This window comes from Anabrus simplex, chromosome 4, assembly GCF_040414725.1.
Source record: "Anabrus simplex isolate iqAnaSimp1 chromosome 4, ASM4041472v1, whole genome shotgun sequence".
Taxonomy (NCBI): Eukaryota; Metazoa; Arthropoda; class Insecta; order Orthoptera; family Tettigoniidae; genus Anabrus; species Anabrus simplex.
The window spans coordinates 365,978,043-365,997,306 of NC_090268.1; the positions used below are offsets into that span (position 1 = coordinate 365,978,043).

General features: G+C 39.0%; 1 protein-coding gene across 1 annotated transcript in view; it reads left to right on the forward strand.

Annotated features, from left to right (window-relative positions):
* Nucleotides 1-19,264, forward strand: part of l(2)k09022 (HEAT repeat containing 1 homolog l(2)k09022) — a 371,041-nt gene that overhangs the window by 95,426 nt on the left and 256,351 nt on the right. The window contains exon 7 of the mRNA XM_067145803.2: nt 12,310-12,688. Coding sequence (XP_067001904.2) covers nt 12,310-12,688 — 379 coding nt within the window. The remainder of the gene's footprint in view (nt 1-12,309; nt 12,689-19,264) is intronic.

The following is a 19,264-nucleotide window of genomic DNA, read 5'->3' on the forward strand; positions in this document are numbered from 1 at the left end:
GTAACCTTTAAACGCATTTTCACTAACACACAATGTTAATGTCTTGAACTTTTCACCCACTACCGTAGTTTATCCTATTAAATATTGAAAGCACGGATATTAAATATTACTTACACTCACTTTCCATGTCAATATATGGGTGATTACCAACTAAATCTTCGATCATTTCATTTTCTATGACGAAACTAGAACTAGGTAACCTAAAAACGCATTTTCACTAACACACAATGTCAATGTCTTGAACTTTTCACCCACTACCATAGTTTATCCTATTAAATATTGAAAGCACCGATATTAAATATTACTTATACTCACTTTCCATGTCAATATACGGGTGATTACCAACGAAATCTTCGATCATTTCATGCACAACAGACTTACTCTGCACAACAGACTTAATAATAATAATAATAATAATAATAATAATAATAATAATAATAATAATAATAATAATAATAATAATAATAATACAATCTAAACCAACAGAGCATAGACAAGAATGCGTCGTGTATGTGCTTACAAAGTGGGCACTTATTTGGGGAGACAGAGGGATTTGCAGTTGCTATACAAGACCAAGTAATAGCTACAAACAATTACAAAAAGTACATCATCAAAGACACCAGCGCACTCTCCGACAAATGCAGACGATGCTCCGTTCATCTCGAGACCATCGACCATATCACTGCGGGCTGCCCAGTACTTGCCCCCGTAGAATACACGAGACGACACAATCTTGTCTCGGGAATCATACACCAGGCACTTGCTCAGGAAAACCAATTAATTCAGGAGCGTATCCCTTATTACAAGTACCATCCAACACCATTCCTGGAGAATGAGTCGATTAAGCTTTATTGGGACACTGCTGTAGTGACAGACAAAACAGTCAACCATAACAGGCCAGACATCATACTGGTAAACAAGAAAACTGGGACGACTTTCATTATTGACATCACTATTCCCAATGACACCAATATTGACAGGAAGTACAGTGAAAAAAGAACTTGCAGAAGAGATAAATAGGATCTGGAAGATGAAACTGGTACGAATAGTTCCTGTGATTCTGTCAGTCAACGGCCTCATTCCACATACTCTTCACAAGAGTCTGCGAGAACTGGGTCTTCCACCGAACATCTACAAAATTATGCAACATTCTGTCCTCCTGTCAACATGCAACATTGTGCGATCGTTCCTCTCGCAAGAATGAAGATCCCATGATCTACAGTTTTGTATATACCTGTACATCAACGTTTGTATTATAATGTGTAAGTACTTCAATTATGTAAGGCACTTGGTGCATCCCGTGCCCCATTACTACCCATATTTCCTGTGGAGAAGTGTATGAATAATAATAATAATAATAATAATAATAATAATAACAATAACAATAACAATAATAATAATAATAATAATAATAATAATAATAATTTTTTTTGCGAGTGAGTGTGGAAAATCTTTCATAAGACACTTGTGAGGGTCCGCACTCAACAAGTGTGTGGAGATTCTTACAAACTAAAAACCACACTCGCTTTTCCCACGACGTTTATCTCCGCCCCAGAAACCGCTCTCGCATTACTTCAGGACGGATGTCGTGCTTAATGCATCTTGTGCTTCATCTTCCTTCTTCTGCTTTACTGTCTGTCATGATCATCCCGGTCCTTCTTCTTCGGACGCATAATATTTTCTACGTAGACTGCCACCTGGTCCCAAGATTCTTGACTTCGTAGCATTACTGACACGATCCCTTCTGGCATCAATTCTCCCTGCATAACTTCTAAGCATCATCTTTGTGGCAGCCAACGAACACACACAAAGAAAGTATGTATACGTCATCGATATCACCGCAGTATATGCACACCGGACTAGTTGCTAGCCCTAGCCCATGAAGAAATTTTCGGAAGTATCCATGACCTGTCAAGAACTGTGTGAGATAGTAGTTCACTTCACCATGATTTCGGGCAACCCATACGCCCAGAGAAGGTATCAGTCTTTTCGTTCATTTCCCTCTAGAATCATCTTCCCATCTTGTTCGCCATCGTTGCATTCTGCGACTAAGAGCCAAAGCCTTTGTTCTATTCCTTCCTAGCTCTTCTTGTGTGAGCCAAATTTCTTGTCTTTCGAAGGCCAGCAAGTCAATAGGTGCTACTGCTGCTACTACTAGAATCGCAGGTTCTGATACTGTGCGATATGCGCAAGCAATTCGTAAAGCTGCTCTCCGTTGTACAGCTGCAATTCTTGTCCGATATTTCACAATTTTTAATGATTCAGCCCAAATTTCCGAACCGTATAGCAGTATTGATTGAACAGTTGACATGAGAAGCCGCCTTTTACTAGATTTCGGCCCCTTGATATTTCCCATGAGTCTACTCAGTGCAGTCATGGTTTTCGCTGCCTTATCTGTTACCCATTGGATGTGATCCCAGTATGTAAGCTTAGTATCAAGCATTACACCAAGATATTTTGTGCTCCTAGTTGTTTCGATGGCTATCTGCCCGATCTGCATCAGTACAACAGTATTAATCCTTTTCCTCGTCAGGAGGACAATTTCCGTTTTATGATCTGCGAATTCTAACTTGTGATTTATCATCCATTCTTTGACACGTCGCATCACCTGATTCAATTTAAATTGAGCCAGCTCTAGGTTACGGGTTACTATCACAGCAGCCACATCATCAGCATAACCCACAAGTTTTACATCTTCTGGCATCTCCAGCCGTAACAAACCATCATACACGATATTCCAAAGGTGTGGTCCGAGAATTGAGCCTTGCGCTGCACCAGCTGTGAGCCGTTTTCTTCTCTGACCATCTTCCGTGTCGTATAACAATGTACGGTCTTTCAGATAGTCTCGCAGTATATACATGAGATATTCTGGTAGCTTGAAAGTTTCTTGTAGAGCTTCCAAAATAATAATAATAATAATAATAATAATAATAATAATAATAATAATAATAATAATATTAATAATAATGATGATGATTATGATGATGATAATTGCTTTACGTCCCACTAACTACTTTTACGGTTTTTGGAGACGCCGAGGTCCCGGAATTTAGTCCCTCGGGAGTTCTTTTACGTGCCAGTAAATCTACCGACACGAAGCTGACGTATTTGAGCACCTTCAAATACCACCAGACTGAGCCAGGATCGAACGTGCTAAGTTAGGGTCAGATGGTTAGCACATCAACCGTCTGATCCACTCAGCCCTGCCCTTTTAGTAAAAAGTTTGAATTATTCCCTTAAAAATACGAGGCAAGACAAAGAATGTGCTTTCACTGCTTACCTCACAATACTCTATGAGATTGTGAAGCATTTTAATAGATTTATTTGTACACATTTAACACTAACACTACAACAAGTTGTTCCTATATAACTTAATAAATATGCATTTAGTTGAGACCACTTCGATATTTTACCATCTACTAAACATGTCATTTCTTGGTAAATTTTGTTTAAATGGTTTACATTTGGCATATTATTCATCTTTTTCTTTACCCTACTCTACATTTCCAGGCTCCTATCTTCAGGATCTTTTCTTTTAACCCTTTTTGATGACAAGTATTTTGGAAAATAATTGGACATGCATGAGGGAGAAGCTCATTAGGTTTAGGTGGTAGTATAGTTACGTTGACTTTACCATCACAAATTGTATCCCCTGTTGAAAAACTTTTGTGAGTGACAAGTTTTATGCATACGACTGAATCCTCCCCAGGTTCATTATCCCGTTTAAAATCCATTTTTGTTTTAATTCCTCGTCTGAAGGGAAACGAAATGAGGTAGCAAAACCTTTTTAATGGCATAGTTACGATACATGGAAACAACATTTTCTGGGCATCTGCAAATACACGAAACATTTCATTAATAAGCCAAATTCTGTCTGCACTTTCACAAATAATAACGTTATTGATTTAACTTCCCACTATCCACTTTTACAGTTTTTGGGAGACGCCGAGATGCCTGAATTTTGTCCCGGAGGAGTTCTTTAAATCTACTGACACAAGGCTGTCGTATTTAAGCACCTTCAAATACCACGGAACTGAGCTGGGCTTTGAAAGCCGTCCAAGCTATTCAGCCCCGCTTAGTCTTCATATTATTTCAATAATAGGCTCTACGTATGCTTATTCTACCACTTATCTTGTTATATATACTCGTACCTATCCGTGAAAAATTAAACGAAACAGGAGACGAAGTTCACTAGACAGCAGCATACACAGATAGATCCTGCGCTTTCACCTTGGTCTCCACTGGACGTTGCCAAACTTACATGACACTGGCTTATAACTGTAGTTGGCTATGGTCTGAACCCCACTGTCGACAGCCTTGAAGATGGTTTTCCTTGGTTTCCCCATTTTCGCTCCAGGCAAATGCTGGGGCTGCCCCTTAAATAAGGCACAGTCCCTTTCGTTCCTAGTCCTGTCCTATCCCATCACCACCATAAGACCGGTCGTGTCGGTGCGACGTAGAAAGCAAATAGCAAAAATACAAATTTAAAAATTAGTTCTGGATTTACCCTGACCCTGCTTCTGTTTTGCCTGGCAGGAGGACCATTTCCTCATCTCTCATTCCGGCACAGTATGAACAATGTGTGACACTCCTTCGTCAACATATTTCATAATATTAGGGTTCAGTATCTGTTTAACTATAGATCCTTGACTCGAGGAGTTACATTACAAAACTGCCAATGACCCTAGTTTGAGAAAATTTAATCATTGTCCACTACAAGAAAACATCAGATTTCATTTAGGACCTATTTGAAATTATAATGTCTGCTGATACACAGCTGGAGAAAATTAAAACCCAACACTTCAGCAATTTTCTACTGAAGTATGACAGTATAGGAAGCAGGAAGTCAAGTAAGGATGACATAAAATTGTTAGTTTAACCTGTATAAAAAAAAAAAAAAAAAAAAAAAAAAAAAAAAAAAAAAAAAAAAAAAAAAAATCCGGCCATAAAATGTAAATAAATAAATGTAATATATATATATTTACGAGATATTGCAATAGGAATTGAATAATGGCTGAGAAGTGATATTATGGATGTGGAAATTTTTTCACAGAACTAGAGTGTTTTACCATATAGACAGGTTAAGAAAGATGGGAGGGGGAGTGTTCATACTGGTCAAAGGAGAATTTGCAAGCTACAAAAAAAACTTAAGGATGAGAAATATGAAATTCTAGATGTTATACTTATCTCTAAACATATTAGGCAGCTTGGTGTTTTTGGGTGTACAGAACTGGCAGGCTGGCACTGATGCAGATGTGGAATTATTTGATAAGATAATCAGCTATGTGGGGAACAACACGGAGGAGGAATGGTTTTGTAGCGGGTGATTTCAACTTAACAAATGTTAACTGGGAAGGAAATGTGAATGTCAAAAAAGCTTGACCAACAAATGGTGACTTACGTTAATGTGGGAAGGATGTTGTTTGAGTCATCAGTCCATACACTGGTTTGATGCAGCCCTCCATGCCACCCTATCCTGTGCTAACCTTTTCATTTCTACGTAACTACTACATCCTACATCTGCTCTAATCTGCTTGTCATATTCATACCTTGGTCCACCCCTACCGTTCTTACCACCTAACTTCCTTCAAAAACCAACTAAACAAGTCCTGTGTGTCTTAAGACGTGTCCTATCATTCTATCTCTTCTTCTTGTCAAATTTAGCCAAATCGATCTCCTCTCGCCAATTCGATTCAGTATCTCTTCATTTGTGATTCGATCTATCCATCTCCCCTTCAGCATTCTTCCGTAACACCACATTTCAAAAGCTTTTATTCTCTTTCTTTCTGTGCTAGTTATCGTCCACGTTTCACTTCCATACAATGCCATGCTCCACACGAAAGTCTTCAAAAAACATCTTTCTAATTTCTATATCAGTGTTTGAAGTGAGCAAATTTCTTTTCTTAAAAAAGCTCTTCCTTGCTGCTTGTGCTAATCTGCATTCTATGTCCTCCTTACTTCTGCCATCGTTAGTTATTTTATTACCCAAGTAATAATATTCATCTACTTCCTTTAAGACTTCATTTCCTAATTTAATATTTCCTGCATCACCTGCCTTCGTTCGACTGCACTCCATTACTTTTGTTTCCAACTTATTTATTTTCATCTTGTATTCCTTACACAAGACTTCATCCATATCATTCAGCAGTTTCTCAAGATCTTCTGCAGTCTCAGATAAAATATCATTGGCAAATCTCAAGGTTATGATTTCCTCTCCTTGGATTGTGATTACCTTTCCAAATTCCTCTTTGATTTCCTTTACTGTCTGTTCTATATAAACACTGAAAAGGAGGGGGGACAAACTGCAGCCTTGCCTCACACCTTTCTGGATTGCTGCTCCTTTTTCAAAGCCGTCGATTCTTATCACTGCAGACTGATTTTTATACAGATTGTAGATAATTCTTCGTTCTCGGTATCTGATCCCAATCACCTTCAGAATCTTAAATAGCTTGGTCCAATCAACATTATCCAATGCCTTTTCTAGATCTACGAATGCCATGTACGTGGACTTGTCCTTCTTGATTCAATCCTCTAAGATCAGGCGTAAAGTCAGGATTGCGTCACATGTTCCTACATTTCTTCTGAAGCCAAATTGATCTTCTCCCAACTCAGCTTCAACTTGTTTTTCCATTCTTCTGTAAATAATACTTGTTAAAATTTTGCAGACATGAGATACTAAACTAATGGTGTGATAGTTTTCACACCTGTCAGCACCGGCTTTCTTGGGAATAGGTATAACATTCTGACAAAAATCGGATGGGACTTCTCCTATCTCATACAGCTTACACACTAAATGGAATAACCTTGCCATGCTGGTTTCTCCTAAGGCAGTCAGTAATTCAGAGGGAATGTCATCAATTCCAGGTGCCTTGTTCCTATTTAGGTCGCTCACAGCTCTGTCAAACTCTGACCTCAAAATTGGGTCTCCCATTTCATCAGCATCAACAGCCTTTTCTTGTTCCAGAACCAAATTATCTACATCTTTACCTTGATACAACTGTTTGATATGTTCCTGCCATCTTTCTGCTTTGTCTTCTTTCCCTAGAAGTGGTTTTCCATCTGAGCTCTTAATATTCATACACCTAGATTTCCTTTCTCCAAAGGTTTCTTTGGTTTTCCTGTATGCAGCATCTACCTTTCCTAGGACCATACAGCCTTTGACATCCTTGCACTTCTCCTTCAGCCAGTCTTCCTTGGCTACCTTGTACTTCCTATCCCCTTCATTCTTTAATCGCCTGTATTCTTTTCTGCCCTCTTCATCTCTAGCATTCTTGTATTTTCGTCGTTCATCAATGAGCTCTAGTATTTCCTGAATTATCTACCGATTCTTAGGTGATCTGTTCTTCCTTCCTAACATTTCTTCAGCAGCCCTGCTGACTTTATTTTTCATGACTATCCACTCTTCCTTTTTTTTTTTTTTTTTTTTGCTAGGGGCTTTACGTCGCACCGACACAGATAGGTCTTATTGCGACGATGGGATAGGAAAAGGCCTAGGAGTTGGAAGGAAGTGGCTGTGGCCTTAATTAAGGTACAGCCCCAGCATTTGCCTGGTGTGAAAATGGGAAACCACGGAAAACCATTTTCAGGGCTGCCGATAGTGGGATTCGAACCTACTATCTCACGGATGCAAGCTCACAGCGGCGCACCTCTACACGCACGGCCAACTCGCCCGGTACTCTTCCTCTATTGTGTTTCCTTCAGCCTTTTCATTTAGTCCTTGTGTAACATGTTCCTTGAAACAATCCCTCACACTCTTTTCTTTCAACTTGTCCAGATCCCATCTTTTTGGATTCTTTACTTTCTTCAATTTCTTCGGCTTCAGATGGCATTTCATGACTAACAAGTTGTGGTCAGAGTCCACGTCTGCTGCTGGGAATGTTTTGCAATCCAACACCTGGTTTCTGAATCTCTGCCTAATCATAATGAAGTCTATTTAATTCCTTCCAATGTCCCCAGGTCTCGTCCACGTATATAGCCGTAGTTTGTGGTATTTGAACCCAGTATTGGCAAGGACTAAATTATGATCAGTGCAGAATTCAACCAGGCGACTTCCTCTTTCGTTCCTCTGTCCCAATCCGAATTCTCCTAATGTATTACCTTCTTTTCCTTGGCCTACCAGTGCATTGCAGTCTCCCATCACAATTAGATTCTCGTCACCTTTTACATGTTGTATTAAATCTTCTATCTCTTCATGTGTTCTTTCGATTTCCTCATCATCCGCTGAGCTAGTAGGCATATAAACCTGCACTATTGTGCTGGGCATTGGTTTGGTGTCTATCTTGACGACAATAATTTTTTCACTATGCTGGTCATAATAGCTTACCTGCTGTCCTATTTTCTTATTCATTATTAAACCAACTCCTGCATTTCCTCTGTTTGATTTTGTGTTGATAATTTTATAGTCGCCTGACCAGAAATCCTGGTCTTCCTGCCAACGTACTTCACTTATACCATCTACATCTAACTTTAGTCTATCCATCTCCCTTTTCAGATTCTCTAATCTACCACAATGATTCAAACTTCTAACATTCCATACTCCGACTCGCAGAATGTCGGTATCCATCTTCCTGATGATCGCCCCCTCTCGTGTAATCTCCACCTGGAGATCCGAGTGGGGGACTAGTTTACCCCCGGAATATTTTACCCGGGAGGAAGCCATCATCAGTACATCATTCATACAGAGAGAGCTGCATGTCCTCGGTAGTTGGTTATGGCTGTAGTTTCCCGTTGCTTTCAGCCGTGTTGGAGTATCAACACAGCTAAGCCATGTTGAGTATTATTACAAGGCCATATCAGTCATTCATCCAGACTGCCACACTTGCAACGTCCGAAAGGCTGCTACCTCCCTTTCGATGAACCATTCACCGAGTTCGATAGATGCAGTCGTTTAACACATTCACGCCCATCATCTGAGCTGGCTATTTAAAGAGCTGGCCCAGCTGTTTCAGCTGTTAGTGGCAGAGCAAACAACAACGAATTCTTTTCACAATAAGTTCTAAACGAAACAAGATATGGAAACAAAATTTTCCACATACCTTAATGAAGTCCTCTAGTATCTCTGTAGGGTGTGGTAGGTAATGTCACACTTTCCTGGGTGAATGGGAACACCACACTTTCCACAAAAATAGCGTGTTTCACTAATAATTTTATTTTTTAAGCACACTTTGTACCTTCTTGAAGGGAATTTTACTTTATTTGATGGTGGAAACTTTAAGAGAATATGGTCTTTTCTCTTCCTATCTAACCTAAATGGTGGATCCTTGGCCGGTGCCCATTTTGGAGGCAAAATCACGGGACGTTAACTTGGAGCTGATGATGTAGATGGAGCTGAGATGTCGGAGAGAGTTGACTGTACTTGTATGTCGGGTTCACTTTTTTTCTGGAGCAAGTTCCTAACTACTGTCTGCATGAAATTCAGAAATGTTTTTGATTTTTGAGGATTTGAGTTCTGGAAGAGCCGAAATGCGTTAAAAAGTGAGCAGTACAGTAAATGAAAAAAACACCTTTTTTGGCCACTTTATAGTTTTCCTCATGAAAGGATAGAGCGCCAAGTACTGGTCTGCAGTATCAACACCATGCATGTGTTGATAAGTCGGTCACAGACTCTGGTTTCATTTGTATTTTTCCAGATTTCTTTGTTTCGACCATTTCTGCCGAATGGATGGTAGTCGCCATAGTAATATCCTTTTTGTCTCTCCAAGAAACAAGCAATACATCCTTGTCCCTCCTGAAAGTCATTTCTCCCTGTTTGAGAATTGCCTGGTGTTCCTTTAGATCTTTTTGTACACCCCTATTTGACCGTATTGTTCCACATAGGCAGTGTTCTGTTCCCGTAATTGTTTCGCGAGTCCAACGCTATTGTAATAATTGTCCATATAGACTGTATACCCCTGGCCAAGATAATTTTCAAGCAGCTGAAAAACTGTGCTTTGTAAATTCGCACCACTTGCATCATATATCATGAGTTTACAGATGTACCCCGTGTTAGACTCGCAAACCATCCTCACTAAAATGCCATATTTTATTATTTTACCGGGGTTGTATACGCGGAATCTTAGGCGCCCTCTCCAGGCTAGCATTCCTTCGTCCAGAGCAATTTTCTGTTTGGGGTTATAAAGCTCTGTAAATCTGTCCGAAAGTTTCTGTAAAATAGGTCTGATTTTGTACAATCTGTCAGTGCTGTGCTCGTATTCACTGCTGTCACTAAAGTGGAGAAATGAGACGATACTTTCGAAGCGATTTCGTGACATTGTCTTTGAGAAAATAGGAGTGGAGAAAATTGAATCTTCTGTCCAGTACATTCTGACACATGGTTTACTAATGATGCCGGTAGTAAGCATCAAACCCAGGAACTGTCTCATTTCTGAAACAGTCACTGGACTCCACGTTTGAGCAAGGGAGTGTTTAGAGAATGGGCGCGGCGCAGCACTGATTACATGACTCGCATACAGATTTGTTTGCTCGCATAGGTATTCGAGAAATTCAGCTGTGAGAAATAGATTTACAAATGACATCTCGTTAGTGTTTCCTGTTTCAGTATTTATACCTGGTTTAGCAGTAAATGGGATTGCAGAGGGGCGATATAAAGGCGAACATTCAGATACCGGTACTGTGTTTTCTGTCATGTGTCCAGGAGAATCGTCTTCACTGTCATCACTGTCACTTTCAATTTCACTTAGTTCAGGAATCAGTTCATCACCTGAGTCTTCATTGAAAAGGATGTCTGCATTTTTGTCAACTCTTACATTGTCTCTACACGCCATGGTTGCACTTCAGAAGGCGACTATACACACGCTTGTGCAATCAGAAACCAACTACGCAGCCAGCTGGGCCAGCGCTAGGCTACCTTCAGAAACAAAACAAAAAAAGTGCATTGGGAGGGAAAATCGCCGTGGCCATGTGGTTTCTGTTGAGTAGAACCATTCATAAGGGTATTACCTTCATCTCTCTTGCACAGTGACCAAAATAGATCCCAGCTGCATAGGAACGGCTGCAATTCAATGTTGCGCTTATCCGGGCTAACTCGGATACGGTCCACAGCATGCTCACGCGTATAGCCAATAACTCGGATACGGGCGTGAATGTGTTAAGTGCGGCCAGTATCCAGTATTCAGGAGATAGTAGGTTCGAACCCCACTGTCGGCAGCCCTGAAAATGGTTTTCCGTGGTTTCCCATTTTCACACCAGGCAAATGCTGGGGCTATACCTTAATTAAGGCCATGGCCACCTCCTTCCCACTTCTAGCCCTTCCCTGTCCCATCGTCGCCATAAGACCTATCTGTGTCGGTGCGACGTAAAGCAAAAAAAAAAAAAAAAAAAAGATGAACCATTCCTTAGTCTGGTCTCTCAACAGATACCCATCCAATATGGTTGCACCTGCGGCTCGGCTATCTGCTTCATTGGGACACGCAAGCCTCCCCACCGTGACAAGGTCACATGGTTCGCAGGGGAGGGTGGGAACGATACCTGAATCAAAAAGTGATGCAACAACTAGAGGGAAAAATTCAAAAACCAGATTAGCTCAATAGAAAAACTGAAGTGATAGATTGTATAAGTGAATGCGAAGCTGTTTTTATTGTTAAAAATTAATGTGACTTGCAAGGAAGGTTGTAAATCTAGGACTATTAGGCAATACCATCTGGTTGATAAGAGAGGCACGGAGAGATTTAAAAAAATCAGTTATGATCAGCAGAAAACAGCAAATGTAAAAAAAAAAAAAATAAATAATGTACATGTAATGGGTTTAAAGTAATTGTTGAACAGGGTGAAAACAGGTTTGTACCTTTAACTCTACGTGGACAGGAGCATTTTATGTCTGTACGTGGACTGAAAATGTAGCAAATTAAAACGCTTCCAGAATTATCGATCACTAGCTATAAACATGCATATCCATGTAATATTAATTACTTACTCCATCGCAGAGATGCGTAGGATAATATAGAATTTTTTTGCAGCAGCATGTTAGCGCGTAAAAGGCATAAGTCATACTACAATTAAGTTATTATGCCGCTGTTGTCTTTGATATTGTAGTGAACATCTTATAGCCTCAGGGAGTGAAGAGAGAAAATGTTGTTCTTTTTCCTGGTGTTTTCTAGTATTTTTTAAAATCGTGGATTAATTTTGGCAGTCTGGAAAACTTAAAGCTTATGTGGTGTAAGTTTAAACTGAAAATAAAATGGCTGTTACTTTAATGAAAGAAACTCCTCTTAGTTTCCTAAATTTCGTGATTGGTAATATGTTTCATAGATACTTATATTTTTTCCTGCTTATGTGTATTTTTGCTATATATGTTATGGTTTTGTTTTTCAGGAGAAAGACAAGGAGCTGTTGGTAGAAGGCTTGAAGGAACGCTTATGTGATGACAGTCCCAAAGTAATCCATGCTGTACTCAAATTTCAACCTTCTGACCTTGCATCATTAGTGGGAGAAGATTTTCTAATAGAACAACTTATTTCACTTGCCAGGAGGTTCTGGTACATCAGGAATGATCACATACCTGTCACGAAAAGAATTCTTTCATGCTTGTGTTCAGATTTGGTATCTATGAAAACAGAAATGGATGCATCAATTTTAATGGCTGTTATGCCATACCTCCTTCCAGTTAAGGCTCATGAAATTCAGTATGCTTCAACTGTTGTTAACTCCCTGTACGGACAGCAAAACTCATTTCTTAAGGCTTTGGATAAAGGTAGGTAGCCATTTCTGTAGTACCTCAGTTCCTTGTCATTTGCACATTTTTCTTCTCTCCTTTTTACAAACTCTTTTCCTTAAACTCTTAAAACAAAGGTCTATCTGAGTTTACACATTAATGTATTTGTTGATAAACATGTGAGGTGTTTCTTTGGATCAGGTACACCATGCTAGCCCATAGAGTTAAAAAATAAAACACAAGAGGTAGGAGTGGCACCACAGTTTGCAAGGAAACTGCTATTGCCACTGGAGCTTGTTGAAATCTCAGCTGTTTTGTAAAATGCTCGCTCCACTGAGCCCATTAATGTAAATAGGATTTTAAAACTATGTGGATATTACAATTGGCTTTTACATCACACCGACACAGATAGCTCTTATGGTGACGATAGGACAGGAAAGGGCGAGGAGTGAGAAGGAAGCGGCTGTGGCCTTAAGGTACAGTCTCAGCATTTGCCTGGTGTGAAAATGGGAAGCCACGGAAAACCATCTTCAATGCTGCCAACAGTGGGGTTCGAACCCCAAGCTCACAGCTGTGTGCCCCTAATCTCTTAGCCAACTTGCTCGGTGTGTGGATGTAATGTAGATATCTTTTAAAATTGCCTGGCTGAGTGGCTCAGACGGTTGAGGTGCTGGCCTTCTGACCCAAACTTGGCAGGTTTGATCCTGGCTCAGTCTGGTGGTATTTGAAGGGGCTCAGATACGTCAGCGTTGTGTCGGTAGATTTACTAGTGCGTAAAAAAATTCCTGTGGGACAATATTCCAGCAGCTCAGCATATCCGAAAACCGAAAAAGTAGTTAGCGGGATGTAAAGCCTATAATATTAATTATTATTTTAAAATTCTTACATGTAAACATTCTCAGAGACTTCAGCATACTCGTGGTGATTCTATCCAGTAAAAAAACAAAAACAAAAAAAAACAACAAAACCACAAAGCATAAATGCAGGATGTGGCGTACATAACAATTAAATGCTGCTACCAGATGATACAACACTGCACTCAATCACAATGTCGACCATTACCACCAACACAGGAAATTTCTGTGACAGGCCCAGAGCGCAAGTGCCTTATGAGGAAAGGAAAGTCACAACACAAGAACATAAGATAGGAAGCGTGGAAAGTATCCCAAAGTGTAGAAATAAAATCGTCTCCCATTGTGGAAGTCAGCGGAGCAAGCTCAAATACAGTAAACGCATCACACGCCCAAAATAGGCAAAAGCCAAATTTAAATGGGACAAAATAGGCTAAAATCCCCAGGAAAATAAAAGAAAGTTCCAAAAAATCATAACTAGGACAAATGTGTCATAAAGATAAAGATCACAGGGAGTACATTGGCAATGTAATATATCGAACATTGATGACTGTAAGTTGCATATAATGTCTTTTCCATTTGTGATTGAGGCTGATGATGACCCAGTGGAAGGGTCAAAACTAGTCCGTAATGTATAATGATTAAGTAAATAATTATAACATATAATTTATGGTATTGAATCGGTGGACTCTCCAGTCTTTGTTATTAGTTAGTTTTAGGTGATGTTACGTACATATAGTACATGTTGAAGAGATATTAAGTATAGAACAAAACTGGCCAATCGGACACCAGTGGGATCCAAACCTACAACCTCCCGATTTCGCATTGGTTGCTGTACTAGGAAAATGTAACCCTGGATGCTAACATATTCTTTTTGCATAGTCTTGAGCCAAGTAATTCATTCTTTTATTTTTTGGTTAACTCTAAATCTCTTGTCAAATCATTCACTTCGGATTGTGTAAATATGAGGTTCTTTCCAACACGCAGTTTGCTGTCAGTACATGGACGCATCCATATACCGCTCTATACGTATGCGCTGACTTCGTATCGGTTCCAGGATTGTTACACGATTGGGTTGTATTGGAATGGATTCTCGTTCATGAACTCCAAGGAATAGGAGTAACGGCAATTTACTAACCTGGTGTAATGACGATATTTTCCCATATTGCCTGTCATGTCTTTTATGATGCTCACTTATTTCATATCGATTTGTAATATCTTGAGCAACTCCTCGGCTAATGCGGAAATGCTCGAAAAACTCATTTTCTTTGTACTGAGGAACAGATTCTTCTGAAAAATATATCGTATTTCAATTATATTTTGTTTCACCTGGTAGCTTTTGTGCCTTCATAAACTATAGGCCTAACGTAACACAATACATAAATAACTAAAGAAAGATGTTTAATTACTGTCACCTAAATAATTTTCATTTCTTTTTGCGAAAAATAGTACCTCCTCTTCTTCACTGGATGAAGAGTGTAAAAAATCGTCGTGTCTATCCATCCTAACCTCAGCAACCAAACAGCTGATTAATTTATTAATGGGAGAAGAGCGCGCAATGTGCATAAAAACAGCTGATTAAGGAACTCCAAAGAAATCAGCATACAGCAGGAGACAACGATACAGTGATTCTGCGCATGTCACAGAAATGTACGGCTCAATACATGCTTTAAACTGCGGACTAGTTCCGACCGCCAGGGATCGATGCGAAGAGTTAGTTGGAACACCTGACTGCAGTAAACGGACGAATACATGAACTCAATTTTGACTGTGTTGGAAAGGATTTTTCGTATTGCGCATGCGCAAGGAGACCCTGTACTGGTACAGGGACTGTGATGGAAAGAACTCATGTTTGTTGGTCCGTTATTGGACATTATACATTTTTCAGCTAACTCATGCCTGTTGTCAGCGAAATTCTTTCTCACGATTTCTGTACCAGGAAAACATAACTCCGGATGCCAACATATTCTTTTCGTTTAGTCTTGAGTCAAGTAATTTACTCTTTTTTTTTTGGTTAACTTTAAATCTCTTGTTAAATTATTCAGTTCGGATTGTGTAAATTTGTTTGTTGGTGTGTCATATTGATGTGACTCGAAATCCATTTTTTCAGTGTCCGATTGCAAGGAAATGCTTTCAGTTTCATCACTCAAGTTACCAGGTGGAGTAGGTACTGGAAGTCAGGTTTATGAGGAACAGGCCAAATAGCTGACGAGAGATTTGGATATTTATTTATATTTTTCTCTTATTGTAACCGGCAGTGTCAGTCATTAAAAAAATAACAGTCGTCATAATGATTGTCCTGCTCTCGCCATTGCATAGGTATGGCAAACAGCATTGCATTTCATTTACTCTCGCACCAGTAATGGAGTTTCTCATCACAGGTATTGCATGCAGTATGAGCCAATATAATTGGTCCACTATTGGACATTATAAATTTTCCAGCTAACTCATTGCTGTTGTCAGTGTTTTGCCCGTGTGCCAATTTGGGCTCATCAGTTGGTAACTAGCACACCTACCAAGATGCATGGCTAGTACATACTATAAATTTACTCATTCGGGACAAAAATTTCAGGTTCCCTGTGAGAATTGATTTCTGTAACACATGCAATATGAGGTGCAAAAGATTATTCTTGATCTCAAACTTTCAATTGAAACTTTCAATTGGAATCGAACATAAATTCTACAAATGTAGCAAAACTTTTGAGGACTTTATTTACACTGCCTTCTGTGCACCCCTGATTATCCATGATGGTCTTAAAATACTAATATATAAGTTTAATGAATAACGATCGATTGAAACACTGTTTTTATATTCATATTAATGGACACATTCGCGGATACAAATGAAGCATAAAAGATGCACTATACATGTACTTGTTGGGCAGTGTCTCCAACCTAGTTTGTTTTGAAAAGGAATGACAGCCTAGCATAAACATCAGACAAGGATTGGGGTTTAAAACACTTCTGTTTATACAAGTGGTCTAAGATAGCAACTTGACTCTGTCTTATCTGCAATCCAATTTCCCTCACGCTCTTAATATTGCGCATCTAAATTTCTAGAAAACAGTACTCAGCATTTTGGCCTTCGTTTATGTCTCGATCTGCCATCTTCACACATGGGAATAATAATGTTTCCCTTCCTTGATGCATAATGTACTATTATTCCAATGTGAGTTGTGTGAGAACATCTCTCATCATTATGTCTTACAAATGCAGGTACTACAAAACAGAATTGCGTCAAAACTAGACGTGATACGGTAAAATGACATCATTTTCAGACTCAGGGCCCTGTTTCATAAAACATTTTTCACCAATATTATTAGTAAGAAACCAATATTATTAACTAATAATATTAGTATTATGTTTCATATAGTTATTAGCTAATAATATAATTAGTTTATGAATACATTTTTTTGGTAGATATTCCTGATAATATTAGTAAATTGTTTCATACACAAAATGACTATTAAAAGTTATTCATATTATTGGGATTATTTCAACGAGTTTATTTAGTGAAAGTAAATTGGGTGGTATTTTAATATTTTGGCGTAAAATCATGAAGATCAGTGAAATGGTCGACTCTGATTCGAATAGTGATAAGGAACGAGTGTAGGTATTCACTGTTCAATAAATGTTAGGCCAAAAACAGCCTGTACTGGTATGTAACAAACATACAAAAACAATGAGAAATTTAGGTTAGATTACAGAACTTTTGAGTATTTGCTTGTTAAGATTGATAATAAAATGTTCCACTGAAAGGAATGAAGCATAACCTTAAAACAGCAGCTTCACATTGCAGTCCACGGGTTGGTAGTGATACACAATATCACTGTGTTTCCCTTGTGCAGTTCTGCTCGGAGACTAGCTATCCTTTAAAATCTTGGCTTATACCACCAAAAACGAAATTGGTAGTGGTGATGATTATTGTTTTAAGAGGAACTACAACTAGGCAACCATCCTCTATTAACACTAATCAGATAGAAAAATGGAAGGGATCTGTCACTTCAAAAAACGAAGGTATCGGCCAAAGAAAGAGAAGGGCCACGAAGGGCATGAAAATGAAAGACTCTGTAGGCCTCGCAACCTGATACCGTTGGGATCGAAGAAAAACAATAATTGAACAGAGGAGGTCAGATAGGATAGATGAAAGTGAGGAGCCTGGCACAAGTAAGTGGAAGCAATGCCAGGACTCAGCTCAGGGTCCCATGGTTGCCAACCTATGCTCCCAAGTTGAGAGCTCTTGGGGTTCCTTTTAGTTGCCTCTTATGACAGGCAGGGGATACCATGGGTGTTATTCTACCTTCCCCCACCCACAGGGGGTAGTAAACCAAGATTTTGCTAGTCCAACTCAACAAAGATTTTTAATAAAATAAACAAGTTAAATGACAAGGAAGATTATAGTGTACAAAAGGCTGCGAATAGTTGACGCTTAAAGTCGATCACTTTCCGCAAAGAAACTTTCTTCACTCACATTATTTTAACTTCTTTTATTCATTCTCATATGTATCCAAGTCACAACAACAAAAATATCAAGTGAGCCAAAGAACACATGGATTATTAGCCAGTTGTAGACAAGTACTGGCCTACTGCTAGGAACAAACACTAACCAGAACATATATAATAGACCGATTCTAACCTCCATTTGTATCAGCTGACTAATAAACTAATATTATGAGTGAAGATATTTTATTAGTTGTGTGTAGATCTTAATGAAATAGAATTTGGTTAACTAATAATTATTTTTAAGTGTTCTAGTATTATTACGTAATAGCAGCCTTTCGGAAGTTGCAAGGGTGGCAGACTAGATGATTGACTGATAAGGCCTTCTAATAATACTCAACATGGCTTAGCTGTGTTGATACTGCTACACCGCTGAAAGCAGCGGGAAACTACAGCCGTAACTAACTCCTGAGGACATGCAGCTCTCTCTGTATGAATGATGTACTGATGATGGCTTCCTCCTGAGTAAAATATTCCGGGGGTAAACTAGTCCACCATTCGGATCTCCGGGTGGGGACTACGCGAGAGGGGGCGATCATCAGGAAGATGGATACTGATATTCTGTGAGTCGGAGCGTGGAATGTTAGAATTTGAATCGTTGTGGTAGATTAGAGAATCTGAAAAGGGAGATGGATAGACTAAAGATAGATAGATAGATAGATAGATAGATAGATAAATTTCTTTATTGGCGTAGTTAAGGCCATTGGGCCTTCTCTTACACTAAACTAATTAGTATACATTAACCCTTTGGCACTCAGCTTATATATGGGGGTGTGCTTGAAGACACTCAGAGTAATTTGTCATTTTCCAAACCAAATTACAAAAAATCAACACGTAAACAGTTTAACACACATTAAAATAAATTAAATCACACTAATACAGGAAACTATGAGCATTTCAGAAATGAATATACCTAGGACGTATTGTTATTGGTAAAGCCAAAAAAAATATTAAAATTTGAAAATAAATTTTAAAAATAATTTTTGGTTTTCAATGACTGAAAAATCAGACATTATTGCGTCTTCCTTCTTTACTCTTAGACGTGAAAGAAAGAACATGTAATTGTGAATAATTTGATATCAATATGATGTGTGTGCTGCAATTCATTCATGCAACATAGCACAAAGTTATTCACTGTACATGTAACGGTCATCGATGTCAGGACCTCGCCGTCCGATGCACGGTGAGCAGCTGTGACTGTGTCATTTCCCAAATAATGTGAATCACTTTTGACAAAAGGAGGTCATTATTACTGTCTAAATCA